The sequence below is a fragment of the Vitis vinifera genome, chromosome 16 (genome assembly GCF_030704535.1).
Source record: "Vitis vinifera cultivar Pinot Noir 40024 chromosome 16, ASM3070453v1".
In the NCBI taxonomy this organism is placed as follows: Eukaryota; Viridiplantae; Streptophyta; class Magnoliopsida; order Vitales; family Vitaceae; genus Vitis; species Vitis vinifera.
In genome coordinates, this window is record NC_081820.1 from 15,383,773 (window position 1) to 15,406,383 (window position 22,611).

At 40.7% G+C, this 22,611-nt stretch overlaps 1 protein-coding gene across 5 annotated transcripts in view; it reads right to left on the reverse strand.

Moving 5' to 3' along the window:
- LOC100256945 (uncharacterized) overlaps positions 1-22,611 on the reverse strand; it is a 71,193-nt gene that overhangs the window by 5,177 nt on the left and 43,405 nt on the right. For all 5 annotated transcript variants that reach the window (XM_059733774.1, XM_059733772.1, XM_059733773.1 and 2 more), the window contains exons 29-44: positions 7,027-7,206; positions 6,696-6,937; positions 6,461-6,590; positions 6,240-6,365; positions 5,844-5,888; positions 5,535-5,612; positions 5,342-5,458; positions 3,675-3,801; positions 3,486-3,589; positions 3,269-3,406; positions 3,092-3,175; positions 914-1,060; positions 665-802; positions 529-576; positions 300-446; positions 158-219 (exon numbers count right to left, since the gene is read on the reverse strand). In XM_059733774.1, the coding sequence (XP_059589757.1) occupies positions 158-219; positions 300-446; positions 529-576; positions 665-802; positions 914-1,060; positions 3,092-3,175; positions 3,269-3,406; positions 3,486-3,589; positions 3,675-3,801; positions 5,342-5,458; positions 5,535-5,612; positions 5,844-5,888; positions 6,240-6,365; positions 6,461-6,590; positions 6,696-6,937; positions 7,027-7,206 (1,913 nt within the window). The remainder of the gene's footprint in view (positions 1-157; positions 220-299; positions 447-528; positions 577-664; positions 803-913; positions 1,061-3,091; positions 3,176-3,268; positions 3,407-3,485; positions 3,590-3,674; positions 3,802-5,341; positions 5,459-5,534; positions 5,613-5,843; positions 5,889-6,239; positions 6,366-6,460; positions 6,591-6,695; positions 6,938-7,026; positions 7,207-22,611) is intronic.

Below are 22,611 nucleotides of genomic sequence, written 5' to 3' on the forward strand. Positions count from 1 at the left end.
ATTAAAAGCAATTCAAAACAGCTCATCACAACTCAGACAGATAATGATCCAGGTACTTTTTAAGTGAAATCCATTCTTAAGAGTTTCATAAAATCATATGAAGAACCCAGACTTTAACATTTGGGAAAGTAAAACTTTGAATGCATGGCATGCTGACCTGAATGCGGGGATTTTAAGAGGCTGCAATGCATGGAAAGCATTAGCAAAAGCAATCAACACCTGAAAAATAACCTTATTTAGTTAGTTTCTGCCAAATTACAAATTACAATACTGATGCATGAAATGAAAACAACTTATACCTGAAAGTTAGCACCATCCAGGATAGGGTCTGGGGACACAAGGTCAAAAAGCCAGTTAATAAACAACCTGAAATATGGCCTTGGATTAAAAGATGCCTTCTTCTCCTCGGAATCTCTTTGGATGACTCTCACAGTTACAGAAAAAATCTACAAAACCCAAAAGATAAAGCATAAAATTATTGCTGCTAATGATGCATGAATATACATAAACCAAATCTAAGACTCAAACCTTTGGCAACAGGAGGAGTTTACTTGGTCCATGCTCCATCACACAAAACTGATAAACAAAGAATAAACCACAAAATAAGTTCTGATACTGAACACCTAAAACAACATATTCCAAAAACTCCACATGTGTATATTACCTTTAGAATCAAAATAACAAGCTTTGCATACACATCTATCGCAAGAAATGACATGTTCTGCCCTGTTTGAGGTGAATGCAGTGACAATGATCCAGAATTGATTCCTTCAGAAGAGAGACAATGTGCCACAGCAAGTTCCTGAAACCATAATTTTTTCAACAGAACCAACAAAAAATATTATCCCAAAGTCACAAAAATTTACAATTTTATTCATGACGGATAGAACATCAAACAAAAACGAGAGGTTACTGTGAGCAGTCGGAAAAAACGATCTGATGTATCATCCCCATTTAGAAAACCACTTTGTTGTAGTTGTGAGATAAAATGGGTAATAGCTGGGTCATTTGTACCATGAAGTTCATATATCTGGTACCAATCAGCAAACAGCACAGAAACCTACAGCATATTCAAATAACATAAACGCTATAGGGAATCTAAATAAATCCAAAACTGAAAGTAGAGTTCCAAAACTTAAAAGAAACAGACCTGCTTGCTTAGCTACAAGTTACCAAAAAGATCTAAAAAAAGGTCTTTCTAAAAAATTGACATGTACAAATACTAAGAGGGGTAGGGGTGGTATGTCTGTGTGAACAAAAGTGCATACTGGGAAAGAAAGAAGATACTACTTATTGCAGAGTGGCCTTGGTTATTGTTGTACATCCCAAGTTGATACAAAGAAAGGGAAGGCTTAAAAACACACAACTAACCATAAAGGTTTCTCTTTTTTTTTTTTTTTCCTTTCGTTTTGATAGGCAACTGCATTGAAAAAAAATGAAAGTAGAGAATGAAAAAAAGCGCGGAAGGTTTCACCATAATTTTTTTCTAATTGTAGTAGTAGTAGTAGGAAAAAGACAGAAACAGAAACAGAAACAGTTAAAGATTTCATATCCATTAACTAAGCTGCCAAAAAATACTGTCAAGGTTAAGGCAATTCCACCTAGAACACCATCACAACTTTTTTCTGAGGAAAATAATTGAGAAAAGCACAAGGCAAATCACAACCACAGTTTCTTTTTATAAAAATAAGAGGGCACTAATATCACAAAGCAGAGGAAGTTCTTGCATCATAGTTTTCTTATGGAAGTATGAGAGGACCAAAAACACAGCAAAGAAAGTTTCACAACCCTCAACCATTTTTCCGCAAGAAAGGTCACAGTTAAGGGAATGCCAACTAATAAAATTAGTGAAAAAAACAGAACTACACACCATGAATATTTTTTCTCATGCAAATAAGAAAGAATAAAAAACACAAAACTGAACATTTCAGTATGACATTATTTTTTAAAAGAAAACAAGGAAAAATCACAAACAAAAAGGCAGTGGGAAAATTTGCATCCAATAACCGTATCATGACAAGGAAGGAGTAAAAAAGCAATGCTAGCCAACTAAAAAACATTTAGTCCAATTACAGCAATGCTAGCTAACTAAAAAACATTTAGTCAAATTACAGCAAAGTCAGCTACAGACACCCATGTTAAGTTTTTTTTTCGTCTCCATTGGCATTTGGACCTGAAACCTCCCTCCCATAAACCCCACCCCAACCCATGTTAAGTTCACGTCAGTCTAAATATCCTTTCCCTGTTTCTTCCCGTCAGTTTCAGCAAAATGCCAAAATATCTCATTTTTTACAATCAGACTGAAAATATAGAATATGATTATTGTCAAGGAAGAAAATCTCACTGCAGATAATAATGAAGAGATTATAGAAGATAAATATAGTAATATGATTATTATCAAGGAAGAAAATCTCACTACAGACAACAATGAAAAGTAAAAGAATAAGGAGGCAATTATGTCACCAGCAACATTTAGCTAAAAAATGTATGCAAAGAATAAGTTCTTTGCAGGGAACAAGAAATTGTAACAATAAAAAATGGAGCGAAAATGAGGAAAAATGTATAATCCTTTGAACCAGATACAAGAAGAAAAAGACAAACAAAAACACTGGTAAAAACACATTCCAGACATTCATTCTAACAACAAACACTGAAATATTATGTGAATAAACAAAAGTTAACAGAACTCAAATCAAATTTTGTATTTATTAAATAGAATGCACATTTATGAAATAACTGCACATATAGTTATTAAAACAAAACAAATTGCATATGTCATTTACACAAATGATACTTTTTAAAGGAATTGTTCATCAATCATAGTGATTCTTCAACAATAACATTAACCATTTAGCCTAAAAACATGATTCATGTCTAAAACTAGTTTATTAAAACTTAAGTAAAATAAAATCTTTTATAGGTAACCATTACAAGTAGCACGAAGATAATCATAATAATCGATATATTTCACAAAAGAGGATATTTCTAGATCTTCTATACAACCATCTATAGAGAGTGGACAGACATTCGACGTATCAATCAATCAACATATTGCAACTTGAATATAATTTTATGACTGACAAACCGATACCTGATCACGAAAACCAACAGGATCAACTCCCACAGAGTCAGCATTGGTATAGTCTTCTCTGCTTGTCATGGATCGATCAGAACTCTGCTTATGGAAAAGTAAATTAAAATTTGGTATTGCATGCCAAATTTATTCAAGCTAGATTATAGAAAATAAATTGTAACTAATTCAATCAACCTTCTTTTCTCGAGATTGCTTCTCCTTATCATCCTTTCCAACATTCAAACCAGAAAGAATTGCTGCATTAGCAGCAGGATTTCTTGCAATCTCAACTAACTGTTGTAAAGATTCAGGAGATCCAGGTCTCATTGCAAGCTGCAATTTGGAACCACTTATCAATAAAAAGGCCATAACAAAAAAAAAAATCTAAATAACACATTGTCGCGAATTGTACCTTTCCCAATGCATCAACAAGATTGGGAAGTTCAGAAACACTAACTCTTGAATCTTGAATCAGCAAGGTCTGGAGAAGAGAAATTGCAAACTCTGTAGCAGCTTCTGCATATTTGATGCCTCCAAGTTAGCTATAATATCAAATGCTTAAGAGGCCAACCAAAATTGAAGAGATGTTTCATATACATACTGTTCCTTCCAGCATCAATAAGTTTTGCCATGTGCATATTGTATTCTGCAAGGTTTAGTAAGTCCTTGTGTATGAGACCAACAGTAATATCCGTGTTAAACTTCCTCTCCTCATCTGAGTAAATGACCTGAAATGGGAGGTGTCAAATTGATAAGAAGCAAACAATTAAGAATAGCATATAGAGATCATGTAGAAATTAAAACATTGTTTGGTCATGAATGTGGTCTTTCCAACTGTCTCACTATCCTAGAATACTAAATCAAATTGTATCCAAAGGGGCAGAACAAATGAAACACAAATTAAATACAATATAGACAGATCTTAGGTTGTCACATGATTGTGGACAAAGTTGTTGATGTTGGCTGAACAAAATATAAATATCTTAAAACATGTGATAAGAATGTTAAACAACCCATTACAAATTGAGGAATTATGTCTATCCAAATAGATATTTGTGTAATTTTTTCTAGCAAAAGCATATGATATAATCATGCAGTTATGACATTTGCCCCATGTAGAAAAGGAGCTTTATCACCATCAAGCAATGAAGAGGGGGAAAAAAAGGGGGGTAAGAAGTCATTGACGAATAAAGATGTACAATTAAGAAACAAAAAAGAAAACAGAAAACAAACTCAACTCTGAACCAAGGCCCTTGTTTCAAGGAGGATAGTAAGTGAATGCTATTCTTTTAGCCAAGAAATCACTTCATTACACATTTATCACATGATGATACACATTTACATACTGAAAATCAGATCCAATTTGCAAAATGCCATAAGAAAACATCATTTACAGTGCAACGTGGTGGCTATCCTATAAGTCAAAAAGATAAAGCTATTTTAAGGTGTAATTGTCGATCATATTTTCATTCAAAAGTTTCATCCTTAAGGCCCCAAAACTTCAGTAGGCCACAATTCATTTAAGTTTTTGAATAAACCTTATGTGAATAAAAATGGGCTCAAACCCTCTCCCAGCTAGGTTGAACAGACTGGCATTTAACCTGAAATGGGTCAGTAAGACATGCCAGTCAGCAGTTTACCATCTGCTAATCTGGATTTGAAACCTCACGCTTATCAAAGCTGAGCTAGTACTCCTCAGCTTGGATGGGAACTCCAATTGGAAGTAACTGCCTAAATCTATGACCACTAAATATACAACTAAATATTTAGAAGAAGAAACAAAAGAAAAAATGAAAGGAACAAAAACAAGTAAATAAATAAATAGTAAGGTAGCCATCACTAGCATGTAGGGCTAAATTCCCATTGAACTCCAATTGGGAGTAACTGCCTGAATCTATGAAGGCCAAATAAACAACTAAATATTTAGCCATAAAACAAAAGGCAAATGAATTGAGCAAGCTACCACTTATGTCCACCACAACCACCCACCAAAACACCCACCAACCCTCGAAAAAACATAAAAACAGAAGGCTAAGGAAGAAAGAATTGAAACATTTATTAATTGGAAGGGGAAAAAATGAGCTGGAGAAGAGATCATGAATAAAGAATAGTAAAATGGAGAAGTACAGCAATAACCATAATCATATATCCTTGAATAGAACAATATTTGCAAAATATTAATTAAAAATGACAGAATCCTTAAATAGTATGGAAAACAAACTTCAATTTCTAACATAGGATATAAGAGTCCAGTTCATAGCAACATACCCAACTAGTGAGCTCCTTAACAACAAGCTTGCAAACATCTCGAATAGCAGCAAGGATTGCAAGATGAGCACTGACATGTAAACTGTTTGATGCATTCTCATATAAACTCTTAAACACCTGTCCCAACGATATATTACAAATTTAGGAGTGAGAAAGTACACCATCAATATTTTCTAAATGCAAGATACCACACCTTTTGAGCTACAGCCAATGCAGCCTCGTCTCGGCGTATACATTTGAGTATTATTTCAGGAATCTGAGCAATAACCCCCTGACCAAAATGATATCCATATCAATATAATAATCTTGACATATCTACCAAGAATTTTTTGTCACAAATTTAAATGAAAGATATAAAGTAGGACAATAAAAAGAGGATGCCAATATCAACAAATTCACAGTTCAATATAAAATCTTACCAAATAGCTACTAATCATATGAACCCTATTATGAACAAAAACACATGTTTCTCACTAAAACAAGTAGGAGGCTAAAGTACTACCTGAATTTCAGCATCCCCTGAGTCCTTGGTTAGCAAAGTTTCCAACTGAATCATGAAGAAGCTTTAATGTTATTTAAATTTGGTGGATATAGAAGAATTCAAAATACCAAAGCAGAAAAAATGCGACAAATACAATCATGTGAAGAAGCTCAACGACAAAGCATAAGAAACTGAACAAGTAAAATCAATGTACAGAACCAGGATCGAGCAGATCAACAGAAAAATGGAAAGGAAACATAGACTGTGCTAAAAGTGGTTGAGAAATGAATATATTAAACCAGACATGGAAAGCTGCTTAGTGCATTCAGAAACACAACTAGACAAAATATGGAAACCATTTGCAGAAACCCAATAAGAAAGGATAAGGATACACAAGCTACAAACAAATTTGACTACCTTCTGTGCAACAATTTGGTACTTATCCAATGCATCTCCAGTATTCAACAAGGGTTCCGAGATGCCACTCCCCGAATGTTCTGTGGTAGAAGCAGCAGGCAATGATAGTGCAGCAGCTCCCAATTCCTGGCACCAAATCAAGAACACTAGTAAATATGAATAAATCAGGATCACACTCAATTTAAAGTTTAATGGACAAAAGCAGTAAAGATTTCTCTAACTTTTCCAACATTAGAGGCCTCCACTGGATGGACTTCAGGGGTAGGAGCCACCGACGGAAATGAAACAGAGTTAAGTTTAGAACCATGAGGAGAAACACCATCCATCACTCCAATGCGTGAAGAGGAGCCACTGGAACAGAAACATAAATATGTATGACAGCGAAGCTTCAGAGAAACTGAAAGCAGAAAACAAACAAACTAGATATATGAAGAAGGTAAAAACAAAAAAAAGCACCTGAGGAATTGGGCAGAACTGGGGTCCATATCCTCAGAAATTAGATCCAAGGGCTGAGTAGCACTCAATCCGGTAGCCCCAGTCCCAGTAGAGTAGAAGCCTGGGCTAAGCTGTCCTGATGATGAAGCATAAGCACGAGACAAACCAGAACTGCCAGGACCACTAGATGCAGCAGGTGGACCAGCAGGAACTGCATTTGAGCTCTGTCCAGATTGATTTTGCCAGGGAAACCGAACAAAATCCTAGGAAACAATGACAAATAAGGTAAAAGTGCAATAATAGAAAGCAATATGACTTGATTCTGAACAATATCTCACTCTAGGATTTCTACCTCATAAACCCGCTGTTGGGAATGGGACAAATGACCAGGTCTGGGGCGGAGGGCTTCTGGTATGACACCCATAGGACCTTGTGTATAAATACTCGCATCATAATAAGGACCAACACCCTCCCTGTGCTTCCTTCTCAAGGAAAGTTGTTGAGTAATCTCACCATCAATGGTTTGTAATGCCTGAAATGGCAACTAAATCTTAAACCAATCTTAAAAAAATAAGAAATAAAAAAAAAAAAAGTTTATATCTCAGTGACAGATGCCAGCAGTTTAGAGGCATCAGGACTAGCACAGTACATTTTTGGAGCATCTTGATATGTTCGTTTTACATATGAGAATTTTACAACAATGAAGAGGCACTTGATCAAATCCTACAACCTGTATTGAGTATTTACTTCAAAACAAAAATGTTCTAGCAGATTCTACAAAGTTAATCCTTTCACAACCATATATGAAAGTGCTAATCTAAAGACAAGAATCCCCCTGGGAATCTTTTAACCAGACAATAGTTAAAGAAAATATTTTAACATGTTGAAAAAAAATTATTAAAGAAAAATTCATGAAAATTAGATTTACAACCATATATTGGACCCTTCATGTGAGGATGGTCTAGAGTTCACACAATCCATTGCTCTTCTAAACAAAAATATGAGATGAGGGATTTCAGTGCCATTGAAGCAACATATCAGCTTCTACAAATTGAGATGTGCTCTTATTGAATTCTGAAATTTCAGTCTAAAATATATATTCAAACAATTTAAAAATACATGAATTTAAATAATTCACTCCCCCGAAAAATATATAGAGCAGAAAAGCTTTTCCAACGAAGTATAGAAGCATTTAGATCTACCAATTTAATTGATTAAAAACTAATCATGATATGTCTTTGAAGGCAAAAACTAATATAGAAGTGTTTTACTCTGTTAAGAGAATTGTAAGCCACAAGCCATAAGACACAAGTCTAATCATCTTATTATTATATTAAAAATTATACTCAAATGATCAAAAGATTTAAAAAAGAAAAAGAAAAAAAAAGAGAGAAAAAATAACAATTAGCATACAGATTTAGATATTTCTTAATGGTCATAGTTGCTTTAGGATTATACAACACAATAACAACTGATTAAATCAACTGAAGACTGTAGAAAGACATGCCTACTTTTCAAAGTTACTTCACGGCTAACATAGCATGGTTAAGACATGCCTATAGTAAATAACTTTAACCATGTTTGTTAATCATACAAAGACCTGCCTATGGTTAGAAATTATTTATACAACCAACCATAGAGTACTTATAATTGACGAGTAAAATATGGCTAAGACATGCCTATAGTAAATAACTTTAAACCGTGTCACTTTCTTGTACAAAAACATTACCTATGGTTAAAAGTTATGTTAATAGTGAAAACAAATATAAGAAATGATGGCTGCTTTCACGGAGGGGAGAGGAGTTTCGAAAGGTGGTAAGAGCTGGTTTGCAGTGGAATATAAGACGTTCGAAATCTCTATTGAAGAGGTCCGAGGTAAATAGAGAGGGATTATTTTGGAAAGGAGCAAAGGCCTTTCCTCTTGGATAAAATTTGGAGAAAAGAGCTTAAATTATCTATTGGAAGGTGTAGAAGACTAGTGCAGAGGAGAGTCAAGCTCGAGGTGTCTAAAAGTTTGGGAAGAAGAAGGAAGAAAGTTTAGGTTGGAGTGTTGTTCAAATGAAGCTGGTATGTTTTTGCTTTGCTCGGTGAGAGATTTGCAAGCTAAGAGGTTTTGTCTCATTTTTCCAAAAGGAAAAGGCTTAGTAGGAGGGTGGTTTTTGTTGGCTCATAAGTTATGGGCCCTTGGAGTTTCCACTCTAGCTTTGAGCAAAGGTGATCTGGGTACTTCCAACTCTGGAAAGGATGGATATAGTATCAAAGGAAAAGAGAAAGGGAACGGAGTGTATGCAGAAGTCGCGAGAGTGAAGACAGTAGAATTAGGGGATTCTTTATGGGTGCATGTAGGGGACCGTGACCTGCTCAGTAGGGAAGAGCAGCTTAGTCGTTGCCTGGTAGGATGCTTTAGAGACAGTTTTGAGTTTGTTCCTCCTTTTTTTTTCTTGAAGGAGTGGGCGTATGAAAGGTGGTCTCTCAGGGGAGGTTTAAAAATTTCAAGGTTGGGTGGGGCCCTTGCGTTGTTCGAATTTGAAAATAAAGTTGAAGCGGATTTGGTGCTCTTAAGGGGTAGCAGATTTTTTAAGGAGAGAGAGTTTCTCCTACAGAAATGGGGGCCTAAAGTGGGGTGTTTAAGGAATGGGAGCCATGCCAAGGAAGTTTGGGTGAAAGTTGTTGGTCTTCCACTTCACATTTGGAGTAGAGAGGTGTTTAAGAGTATTGGAGAGAGATGTGGAGGTTTCATAGCTATTGATGAGGAAACAACTTTTTTCTCATAGTTGCAGTGGGCTCGTATCTTGATGAGAGTCTCTAGGAAGAATAGACCAGGTTCTTTGCAGGTAATAGCCAAGAATTTTTGCTGGATGATTAGTCTATGGTGGGAAACTCCCCCTTGGTTTTCCCAGGTGGTGGCAAGGTCCGCCTAGTATAAAGATGAGGGGCGAAACGACAGGGATGAGGGTGGGGGTGATGCATGCGCAGGTGTTAGCGTGCGAGATTTTCAAATTGATATGCAGTCTCGGGGGACAGATGAGCAGGTTGTGTGTGGCAGAAGGCATAGGGATGCAGCGGTTGCAAAGGGTAGGCTGCCTAGTGCAGCTAAGTTGGACTCAACAGCCTGTGGGCCTAGGCCTAGAAAAGTAAGTTGGAAGGCTTTAAAAGATAAAGGTTGTTTGGGCTTAAGTGGTGGAGTGGATTGGGCCAAAGGCCCAAGGTCCGTCAATCCAGAAAAGGCGGGCTGGTGACAGTTCATCAGGGCCTCCTAGGCCCCTTTTAATAAGGTTGTCATGTGCTTGTTGGGGAATCCTTCCTCGGCTAGGGCTCCATCTATTCCCACGAGGGGTGCTGGGGGGATGGATTTGGAGCTCTTGGTTGTTGAAGTTGCAATTGCCGGGGAGTTGTTGTTGGGTAGTTTGATGGTCACCGACGAGGCTTTGATGGAGGAGGCATCCAAGTATTCCGTTGATCCCAAAACTTCTTTTTCTTTGGAGCTTCGGGGATCCTCTTCTTCTCCTCCTCTTTGGGGGCACGTCGAAGTTGTAGGGGTGTCGAAGGGGATTTCTAGTGGAGTGGAAGGGGAGTTAGGCTGATTTCCGCTGTGTGCAGTGCAAAATGGAGTTGTTTCGGTTCTCGATGGCTGGAGTGAGCCTTCATGGGGTTGGGTTGACGCTGTGCGAGTGAATGAACTAGCACTTGTCCTGGTTGGGTCGGAGTTTGCGAGTCCTATTGAGAAAAGGATTGACTGTCACCTAGAAGAAGGGGGGCGAGATGAAGAGTGGAGTTCAAGCTGTCTTGCGATGTTCAGTCGTTGCATGGGTATGCCAACGGAAGGGTTTGAAGAGGAAATTTTGCACCTCTTAAGGAGGATGAAGGGGAGAATTGATCAAAAGCGTAAGGAAGGGGTGCCTAGGAAGACGAGTTTAAAATCTTCAAAATTCAATAGGGAACTCAAGAAGTTGGAGTGGACTATAAGCTATAAAAAAGCTAAAATGGGTTCTAGTGGGGGTATTTTTGGAGGGGCTTCTGGATCAGGGTGTAAATGAAGATAAGAATTTTATCGTGGAATGTTAGGGGTTAATGATAGGGATAAAAGGAAGATCATTAAGTCAATCATCAAATCCCAAAAAGTGGACGTGGTTTGTTTACAGGAAACTAAAATTAAAGAAATGACTACGAGGCTTGTTTGTAATCCAGGGGTGGGAAGACATCTAGACTGGATGGCAGTCGATTCTAGGGGTGCAGCTGGTGGTATTCTGGTGTTTGGGGATAACAGATTGGTGGAGTTGGTTGATTCAAAAGAAGGGGTTTTCTCAATTTCGTGCCAGTTCAAAAATTGTGTGGATGGTATAGTGTGGATGTTCACTAGAGTGTATGGTCCGGTCTGCAGTAGAGATAGAGAGGATTTCTGGGAGGAACTTGGGTCAATAAAAGGTTTATGGAGTGACCCATGGTGTGTGGGAGGGGATTTCAATTTGGTAAGGTTTCTAGAGAAGCGTAGTAGGGAAGGAGGGCTTACTGCTTCAATGAGGAGATTCTCAGAAGTGGTAGAGGATTTGGAGTTGAGGGATTTTCCTTTGATGGGGGGCCCGTTTACATGGAGAGGCGACTTGAATATCCAGGCCTAGTCTAGGCTTGACCGGTTTTTAGTGACAGACAACTAGGATAGCCTTTTCAATGGGGGTATGCAGGGAATTCTTCCTAGACCAGTCTCTGATCACTTCCCCGTCCTCCTAGAAGGAGGAGGTCTGAAGAGGGGACCTTCCCCTTTCAAATTTGAGAATATGTGGTTAGAGGAGAAGGGTTTCAAGGACAAGATGAAGACGTGGTGGGGGAGCTTAAAATTTACAGGGACATCCAACTTTATCTTAGATGCAAAATTGAGGGCCCTAAAAAGTATTTTGAAGAATTGGAATAAAGAAGAGTTTGGTCTCATTGAGACTAAAAAGGGTGAAGTTATGAAGCAAGTAGTGTATTGGGATGAAAAGGTGATATGTTCAGATATAAATCTGGAAGAGTGTGGAGCAAGAAAAGAGGCGAGGGAGTCTTATAAGTTTTGGGTGTTGAGGGAAGAGATCTCTTGGAGACAGAAGTCTAGGGAGTTGTGGTTGAAGGAGAGGGGCAATAATACCATATTTTTTCATAGGATGGCGAATACTCATAGTAGAAGAAACTGGTTGTCCAAGTTGAAAGTGAATGGTTGTTGGCACTCGGAGGAGAATAATTTAAAAAACAGTGTGGTGGGGGCGTTTCAAAAGTTGTATTCAAAAGAAGAGGGGTGGTGTCCTTGTATCGACAGGTTGTCCTTTATGGGGGTTAGTTAGTAGTGAGGCTGAGGGGTTGGAGATTTCTTTTTCGGAAGAAAAGATCTTTGTTGCTCTTTCAGATCTAGGCAAGGACAAAGCCCCCAGGCCAAATGGATTTGCCATGGCTTTTTGGCTTTTTTGTTGGGATGTGGTGAAGGTTGAAATTATGGGCTTTTTTAGAGAATTTCATGAAAGAGGCAGATTTGTAAAGTCTCTAAATGTCACCTTCCTGATTTTAGTCCCAAAGAAGGGAGGTGCAGAAGATTTGAAAGATTTCAGGTTGATTAGCCTTGTGGGAAGCCTTTATAAGTTGTTGGCTAAGGTGTTGGCAAATAGATTCAAGAAGGTTATGGGAAAAGTGATTTCGAAACCCCAAAATGACTTTGTGGAAGGTAGACAAATCCTAGATGCAATTTTGATTGCAAATGAAGCTAGGTTGAAAAGCAATCAAGGGGGTATGCTGTGCAAGTTGGATATAGAGAAGGCCTATGATCATGTCAGCTGGAAGTTCTTGTTGGCAGTGCTTAAAAAAATGGGCTTTGGGGAGAGATGGATTAAGTGGATAGAGTGGTGCATCTCTACTATGAGATTTTCTGTTCTTATAAATGGTTCTCCCTTCGGTTTTTTCCAAAGTTGAGACAAGGAGACCCTCTATCCCCTTATCTGTTTGTGATAGCCATGGAGGTGTTTAGTTGCTTATTGAGAAGGGCCATTAGTGGGGGTTTTTTATCAGGGTGGAGGATAAGAGGTCGGGGAGGTGAAGGGATACTGATCTCTCACTTGTTATTTGTGGATGACACTTTGGTGTTTTGTGAGGAGTCTCATGATCAGTTGACGCATTTAAGTTGGCTTCTTATGCGGTTTGAGGCTTGCTCAGGGTTGAGAGTTAATTTGGAGAAGAGTGAGCTTATCCCAGTGGGGAGGGTGCATGATATAGAGGATTTGGCATTGGAGTTGGGCTGTAAAGTGGGTAGTCTGCCTTCCTGTTATTTGGGTCTGCCTTTGGGGGCACCCTTCAAATCAAAGGTGGTTTGGGATGGAGTTGAAGAGAGGTTTGGAAAAAGGCTTGTTATGTGGAAGAGACAGTATATATCAAAAGGAGGAAGACTCACCCTAATCCAGGGCACTCTCTCTAGCATGCCTGTTTACTTCATGTCTCTCTTTTATTTGCCCAAAAAAGTAAGATTGAGGTTGGAGAAGATTCGGAGGGATTTTCTATGGGGTGGAGGAGCTCTTGAGCAAAGGCCACATCTTGTTAGGTGGAACTTGGTCTGTTTGGAAAAAAAGAAAGGTGGTTTGAGTGTGAGAAATTTAGCCTTGTTGGATAAAGCTCTCTTGAGTAAGTGGAATTGGCACTTTGCCATTGAAAGTGAGGCTTTGTGGAAGCAAGTTATCAGTAACAAATATGGTGTAGAGGAGGGGGGATGGTGTGCTTGGGTCATAAGCGGGAGGCATTGTGTCGGGCTTTGGAAAGCAATTAGAAAGGAATGATTGGGTATGAATAGCAGTTTAGCATACCGCGTGGGTTGTGGTAGGAGAGTGAGATTCTGGAAGGACAAGTGGTGTGGAGATGAGCCTCTTTGCGAGTCTTTCCCTTCTTTATTTTCCATCTCCTTGGCTAAAGACGCCTGGGTATCGGATGTTTGGAACCCAGATGGTGTAGGGGATGGTTGGACCCCTCTTTTCTCAAGGCGTTTAATGATTGGGAGATTGAGATGGTGGAGCGTTTTATGCTTAAAATCCAAGCCTTTAGGGTGCAAAGGGAGGACGAGGATAAAGTGGTGTGGATAGCATCTAAGAGTGGAGCTTTCTCAGTCAAGTCGCTTTATTATATTCTAGAGCCCGGAGGTTTTTCTTTGTTCCCTTGTGGTAGTATTTGGAGGGCAAATGTGCCTCCTAAGGTAACATTCTTTGCTTGGGAGGCTACTAGGGGCAAAATCTTAACTTTGGAGCAACTCCAGAGAAGGGGGTACTCTTTGGCAAATAAGTGTTTTCTATGTCATTTTGAAGTAGAAACGGTGGATCACCTTTTACTTCATTGTGTAAAGACGCGAGCATTGTGGAATCTTCTTTTCTCCCTTTTTGGTGTGGCTTAGGTTCTCTCTGGTTCAATTAAGGAAACTCTCCTCGGGTGGCAAGGAGCGTTTGTGGGGAAAACCCGTAAAAAGGCTTGACAAATCCCTTATGTATATTTTGGTCAATCTGGAAGGAAAGAAATTTGTTAGCTTTTGGGAATGAGGAGCTTTCGCTTCAAAGGCTGAAATATTCTTTTGTATGTAATCTTTGGTCTTGGATTAGGGTGTTTATAGTTTTGAGCCCTTCTTCTCTTGTTAACTTTTTTGAGTGGCTAGACTCTAAGTAAGGGTAGGGGTTGTTGTTTATTTCCTCCTCTCTTGGTTTCGAGCCTTTGGGCTACTTTTGTATACTCCTTGTATACCTAAAGGGCACTAGTTTGGTGTTTCCTCTTTCCGTTTAATATTATTCTCTTTATCTATCAAAAAAAAAAATAGTGCAAACAAATATACATTGGTATAAATAGATGCATAAAAAACATTATAAAGACTGACTTTATGCTTTAAACATACTAATTCATAGGTCATTTAGAATAACAAGTTTTATTAAAAAATGGAGGAGAGAGAGAGAGAGAAAGCTAGAGAGAGAGAGCGTGAGAGAGTTGGTGGGGAAGAGAAGTCTGTGGGTGCGGGCAAGGGGACAGAGGGTGAGACATGGTTGGGGGCTAGGAAAAGCCGGAGGGTGAGCAACTTTGGAGTGGAATCGAAATTGTTCGAGGTCGTAGTGGAGGAGAGGAAAGGTAAAATGAAAGCTACTATGGTGGAGAGGAAAAGAGGGATCTCCTCGTGGGTCAAGTTGGGACCGGTGAGTCTGGGGCTGTTTCTGGAGTGCTTGCTCCTCTGTTTAGAAGAGAAGAGTGAGGAAAAATGGGAAAAAAGGTAGGAAGAGAACGGCAGGTCTTATTCGCTGTTGCGTGATGCGAATAAAGGGGGTTGCTATCTACGTTTGGGCGTGGTGGACTTGGAAAGTAAAAGGTTCAGCATTTTCATTCCTAAGGGAAGAGGGGTGAAGGGAGGATGGTCTTTAATGGCGAAGACATTACGCAATTTGGGGGTTGTCATGGATAGAAAGGAAAGGCAACAGTTGGATGTGAGGTTGTCGGAACCGGACCTGAGGAAATCCTTCGCGGAGGTGGAACAGACGCCAAGGAGTAAAGGTAAAGCAGTGGCGAAGGTGAAGATTAGGAAAGAGGCCTTGAGCAGTAATTTAAACAAGTTGACCCACTGTCTCGTTGGATTTTGGAATCCAAACTCAGTGAGAGGTGACGATCTGAAAGGGTGGGGAACCCAAATGGCAAGTATGTGGGGATTGAGGGGTAAGCTAGGGTTGGCAAAACTGAAAAGGGGTAAGATATTGTTGGAGTTTGAGAGGTTGGAAGAAGCTAGGAAAGCTCTCAAATCTGGGAAAGTGTTGGTTGGGGGGACTTCCTTACGCGTGGAAGAATGGAGCCCCGAAACGGGGTGTGTGATGGAAGGGGAAGCTAGAAGCGAGGCCTGGGTGAGGATAGTGGGGTTACCGGTATCGCTTTGGGATCGGGACATTCTAAAAAGAGTAGGGGAGGAATGTGGGGGTTTCTTGGCAGTCGACACTCAAACGGAGAAGCTGGAGGAGCTGCAGTGGGCCCGGATTCTGGTGAAGGTAAACGGTGACGAGCTTCCTAGTGCGGTGGAAATTTGGGTTGATGAGAGGTGCTATGTGCTAACCCTGTGGTGGGAAATCAGACCGCTTCTGAGGATTTTTCCTACTGATCAAAGCGGGAAGAAAGTCGCAGTAGATGTCGAGGTAGGGGGTGAGGCAGTAACACGCGCGGGGAAACGCGTGGTGGAGGAGGGCAATGACACAAGTTACGAGGTCATGATTCAGTCTGCAGATGGGATGCAGCGTCAGTCGTCTGGGTCAGGGCGTCCTTTGGGCCCTATTCGGGGCCATGATGGGATGTTGGGCCGGACCAGTGGAGGCGGGCCAGTGCTGGGTGGATCTTCCATGAAGGGCCCAGTTGAGGTCCCTTTCCCTAGCCCAGATGATTTAGCTTTTGGCTCCTTTGGGCCAGGCTCATATGTGGCTGGGCCGAGTAGTTATGGGCTGTGCACTAGGATGGCTCATGGGCAAACCAAGGATAGTGGAATAAATGAGGATCTTGGGCTGGTAAGGGGTCAGTATCACTCAGGGCCAGGGGGTGAAGCCCAAGTGGGAGAGGCCTCTTCTTTAGTGAGAGTAGATCCAATTGTCGTGGGAAGGCCAGTATCAGAGTCTTCCATTTTCTGGGAGAAGGATGATTTACGTAAGCAATTTGAAAAAGAGAGCCAAGCTATGGAGAAATCGAAGACTGATCTGGCCTTAATTGAGGAAGCTTCGAGGTATGGGAATGCTCTTAACTTTAAAGGAGCATTAGTCTCTGGTTTCTTTCCCCCTCTCTGTTTTTTTCATGGTCGGACTCCTGAAAGGGAGTATTACGACTATTCTGGGGCTGTGTGTGAGGCTGGTCAGGGAGACACGCCGTTATGTATGCTCAATGCTTCGGGTTTCACGGAGGGTAAAACCGTTTCTCGGTGGGAGCTGGTGGAGGCAAATAATGGTTGCAGTATAGTAAGCGGAGCGGAATTGAGACCAGTCCAACCTAAGCCTCATGAAGGTAGCGATTGGGAGGAGGCCAGCTGGGAGGAAAGCGATTTGGCTAGATTCAGCAATTTTTTGGGGTTTTCCACAGAGGGACTGGAGAAGGAGATCATGGATTTTCTGGGTAAAATTAGAAAGAGAAGGGAAAGAATCCATAATAAGTCTTTGTTGGAAAAATCTAAATTTGAGAGGGAGCTAAGAAGATTAGAGTGTTCTATCAACTACGAAGGAGGGAAAAGGCAGGTTGGTGGCAGGCAAGGAAGAGGGTGTCAAATATTAGAAGTCCTATGAAGTTAAGACTTCTGTGTTGGAATGTCCGTGGAGCTAATGATAGTTCCAAAAGGAAGGTGATTAAGGCCCTGATTAGGAGCCAGAGGGTGGATGTGTTCTGCCTCCAAGAAACAAAAATTCAAGCTATGTCGGAGGGTGTGGTGAGAAGCTTGGGTACGGGTAGGTTCCTAGGGTGGGGGGCCTTAGAAGCTTCAGGCTCTGCTGGAGGGATTTTGGTTTGTTGGGATAGAAGGACGTTGGATGTGTTAGATGTGGAGGTGGGCCAATTCTCAATTTCCTGTAGAGTCCGGAATGTAGAAGATGGTTTTTGCTGGATGTTCACAGGCGTGTATGGACCTTTCTCTAGAGAGGAAAGGGAGTGTTTGTGGGAGGAGCTAGGGGCGATTAGGGGTCTGTGGGATGTTCCTTGGTGCTTAGGGGGGGATTTCAATATCACCCTTTTTCAAGGGGAAAGAAGTAGGCAAGGAAGGACTACTGGGGCGATGAGAAGATTCGCCCAGATGGTGGATGAGTTTGAGCTGACTGACCTTCCTTTGCAAGGGGGGAGGTGTACTTGGAATGGGGGTAGGGGGAGTCAGTCGTGGGCTAGACTCGACAGATTCTTGGTGACGCAGAATTGGCTTGATCATTTCAGTGGGGTGGTTCAGAGCAGGCTGCCAAGACCCACGTCAGACCACTTTCCCATATTGCTGGAGTGCGGAGGTCTTAGGAGGGGTCCCTCCCCGTTTAGGTTCGAAAATATGTGGCTAAAAGTTGTTGGGTTTAAGAACTTACTCCGGGGGTGGTGGCAGGAGACTGTGGTGAGAGGGACTGCCAGCTTCAGACTGGCCTCAAAGTTGAAGGAGTTGAAGAAGAAGATCAAAGTATAGAATAGGGAAGTTTTTGGTCAGTTGGAAGTTAACAAAAATTTAGCTCTCCATCAAGTAGAGCACTGGGATGGGGTGGAGAGTGAGAGGATCCTCTCAGAAAGGGAGACAGAGCTGAAGAAAGAAGCCAAGGAAAACTATCAGAAGTGGGTGCTGCTGGAAGAACTTCATTGGAGGCAATTGTCCAGGGAACTTTGGTTAAAGGAAGGGGATAGGAACACAGGCTACTTCCATCGTATGGCAAATGCACACCGAAGAAATAATACATTGGATAGAATCAAGATTAATGGGGTATGGCTGTCGGAGGAGCAGGAGGTGAAGGAGGGGATTGTTAATGTCTTTCAGCAGCTTCTCTCAGAAGAGTCAGGCTGGAAAGCTGACATAGAGGGGCTGCATCTAAGTCATTTAAGTAGTCAAGAAGCTGGAAATTTGGAGCTACCTTTCTCTGAAGATGAAATACATTCTGCCTTGTTGGAGATGGATGGGGACAAAGCCCCAGGCCCGGATGGGTTTACAGTAGCTTTTTGGCAAGAATGCTGGGACTTTGTGAAGGAGGAGATCTTGGAGCTATTTAAGGAATTTTATGAACAAAGATCTTTTGTTAAGAGCTTGAATACAACGTTTCTGGTTCTTATTCCAAAGAAAGGAGGCGCCGAGGATTTGGGTGACTTTCGGCCGATCAGCCTGTTAGGAGGTTTGTACAAGCTTTTGGCGAAGGTGTTGGCAAATAGACTGAAGAAGGTCCTAGGAAGGGTGGTTTCATTGGACCAAAATGCGTTTGTGAAGGGGAGACAAATATTGGATGCTTCGCTTATAGCTAACGAGGTGATTGATGCTTGGCAAAAACGAAAGGAGAAAGGGTTGATTTGTAAGTTGGACATTGAAAAAGCCTATGACAGCATAAGTTGGGATTTTCTTATGAAGATTCTGCGTAGATTGGGCTTTAGGTCTAGGTGGATGGAGTGGATTTGGTGGTGCATCTCTACTGCCAAATTCTCTGTTCTTGTTAATGGTGTGCCAGCAGGTTTCTTTTCAAGCACCAAGGGGTTGCGTCAGGGAGACCCCCTCTCTCCTTATCTCTTTGTCTTGGGTATGGAAGTGCTTAGTGCACTGTTAAGAAGGGCTGCTGTCGGGGGATTCTTTTCAGGCTGCAGATTTTGGGGGAGGGGCAGGATGGAGCTAAATATCTCTCATTTGCTTTTTGCGGATGACACAATTATTTTTTGTGAAGCAAGGAAAGAAAACATGACTTTTCTAAGCTGGATTCTGGCTTGGTTCGAGGCTGCGTCTGGGTTAAGGATAAATCTAGCCAAAAGTGAGTTAATTCCAGTTGGCGAAGTGGAAGAGATTGAGGAGATGGCTGTGGAGCTAGGTTGTAGGGTGGGGTCTTTGCCCAATGTGTACTTGGGGCTGCCGTTAGGGGTTCCTCACAAGGCTTCCTCGATGTGGGATGGGGTGGAGGAGAAGATGAGGAGGAGATTAGCCTTGTGGAAGAGGCAATACATCTCCAAAGGCGGGAGGGTTACCCTCATTAAGAGCACGCTGGCCAGCATGCCGATCTACCAACTGTCCCTTTTTCGAATGCCCAAGATGGTGGCAAGAAGGCTTGAAAAGCTCCAAAGAGACTTTCTTTGGGGAGGGGGAAGCTTGGAAAGGAAAGTTCATTTAATTAACTGGGAGGCGGTGTGTGCTCAAAAGGAGAAGGGGGGCCTTGGCATTAGGAGGATTGCCCGTTTGAACAAGGTTTTGTTGGGAAAATGGTTATGGAGGTTTGCCTTTGAAGAAGATAAGCTGTGGAAGAAGGTGATTATGGAGAAGTTTGGTCAAGAGGGCCTTGGTTGGAGGACTAATGAGGCTCGTGGGACGTTTGGAGTGGGAGTTTGGAAGGAGATTCTGAAGGAAGCTGATTGGTATTGGGATAACATAGAGTTCAAGGTGGGTAAAGGGACCAAAGTTAGGTTCTGGACTGACCATTGGTGCGGCAATGCAGCGCTGTCCCAAACTTTCCCTCTTTTATTCGAATTGGCAGCTCATAGGAATGCAACGGTGAACGAAGTTTGGGATCCTAGCTTTGGCCAAGGAAGTTGGAATATCAGTTTCTCTAGAGACTTTAACGATTGGGAGGTGGATTTGGTTGGTAATTTGCTGTACATGCTAAGGGACTACAAAATCTCTTCAGAAGAGGCTTCGGTTTTATGGAAAGGTGGGGGAAGTGGCATCTTTAGGGTTAAGGAGGCTTACAATCTCCTTGTTGCTTCGAATGATATTGTATTCCCGAATAAGGGCATTTGGGTGGACAAGGTCCCAACTAAAGTTGTGTTTTTTGCTTGGGAGGCCACGTGGGAAAAGGTCTTAACTTTGGATAGGCTACAAAGAAGGGGGTGGCAGTTCCCTAACCGTTGTTTTTTGTGTGGGTGTGAAGAGGAGACTGTAAATCACATCCTTCTTCATTGTACAGTGGTCCGGGTCCTTTGGGAGATTGTCTTAGTCTTGTTTGGCATTCAGTGGGTGTTCCCTGAAACGGTTAAAGATATGCTTTTCAGTTGGAGGGGTTCTTTTGTGGGGAAAAAAAGGAAAAAGGTTTGGACTTCCATCCCATTGTGTATTTTTTGGACGGTTTGGAAGGAAAGGAATAGATTAGCTTTTAGGGGGGGATTCTTATCTATACAGAAACTCAAAAATTCTTTTGTATGTAATCTGTGGAGTTGGGCTAGGGTGTATATTGGAGAGGAGTCCTCTTCACTCTTAGGTTTTCTAGAGTGGCTCGCGTCCAATTGAGGGTAGGTAGGATTGTGGGCTTTTTGTGGCTTTTGGGTTTGGCTGCTTTGTATACGTCCTGTATGCTGTGTGGCTTTTTGCCTTTTTAATCTAACATCTACTTACTTATCAAAAAAAATAATAATAATAATAATAACAAGTTTTATTATGTCAACTAATTTAATTTCCAATCAAAGATATTGTTAAAAAGCAAACCCAAGTTTGAGGCTTTATTATATTAAAATTTTTAAATTTGTAAATACTAACAACAGAAAAATAATTATCACTTTCTTAGCAGACCTTTCATTTGATGACAACAAAATACACTTGACCCAAAAATTAATATATGTACTTTTTGATTAAAATTTTTTTTTTTAAAAATCCATGCCAACTCAAAAAGACCTCTCATTTAGGAGTGCATCATCCACTCTATTACAAAAAGAGCATAAATCAACTACCACAAAATGACTAATTTTGTGCGGTGGAGGAGGATGTGATCAACTGTTTCTTCTCTTCAACATAAAGGGCATCTACTCAACATCCTTCATCTCGTCCTTTTAAATTGATCCAATATCAATATCCTGCCACATGCAACTTCCCATGCAAAAAGGTTAACCCTTAATTGTGCCCAAGAATCCCAAACAATACTATAAGTGAAGGCTCCCATTCTCCTACATGATAAAGAGAAATAAAGAGACTTAATTGAGAAAATGTCGCCCTTCGTGTTCAATCAAACAATATTATCCTTCATATCCTTAATAATAACCTACACTTGCAACCTCTAAAAAAGGCCTCCACCTCTAACTCCGAATCATAAATTTATCTTGTAAGCCTTGCTACACCTCAGCTACCCATGCAACTTTGGCAGTGGCAATTGCAATAACTCCCAAAAAAACCTCCCTCAAGGGTATGCCACCGCACAACCTATCCGTCCAAATTTCACCCTTCTACCATTGTCTACTCCAAAATTGGTTCTACAATTAAAGGTCTCCAACCCGCACCTGATTGCCTTCCACACACCCACCCTGTACCCTTCCCTCAATCCTCTAAGGCACAAACACCCCTCTTCCTTCTCATATTTCCCTGAAATTACCAATTTCCAAAGGGTTCCCTCTCAATTACAAATCATTTTTTTTATAATCGAGGAACCTTTTATAGTCGAGCCCTTCAAACTCTTCATGGAGACCCAAACCTCAGGGTGTTGACCAAGCCCACCACAATCAACACCAAGTAATCCAGGACATTAAACCAACAACATGAATCAAACCCAAGACTATGCACCTCTACCACACATCCTAGCATTAACCTTAATCAACTAGGCACACTGATGGGCCCCTCTCAATTACAAATCTCAAACACCATTTTCCTAAAAGAGCCTTACTAAGAGTGGACAGATTTTTAATTCCTAGACCCCCACTCTTATCCATACAAACTATAGAGCAATTCATGAAAATGTGGCTTTGCCTTACACAACATCTAGCAATTTGCAAAGACTTTAAAATCCTTTATTACATAAACAAAGACTAAACTTGAAGAGTAGTTTGAAGGTCACTAAGTGTTTGCATCTAGAGACAAGTTTTAGGAGTCCCAATGAAGATCTGTTCTACGCATAATCAATTCAATTGTATGAGACAACAAAAAAATAAAGGGCAAAAATACTGTTTACGGTTTAGATTGGTCATGGACAATCACTGAAAGTCAAAGTCAAGTTTCCTCCAACTTAAGGGGAATTGATGACAAAGAATCTTCAAGGTACATTTTTTTTTTTTTTTTTTTGATAAGTAAACAAGATATGCATTAGAAAAGGCTAAACGCCACAAAGCATACAGGGAGTATACAAGACGGCTAAAGCCTCAAAAAGAGAAAAAGGACCAAAAAGAACTACCTCCCCTTAAGTGGAAGCTATCCACTCCAAAAAACCTATAAGGGAGAAAAACTCCTCACCTAAATACACTTTGGCCCAATTCCACAAGTTACAGACAAAAGAATTCTTTAATTTCTGAATATTCAACGCACCCCCCCTAAAGGCTAACCTAT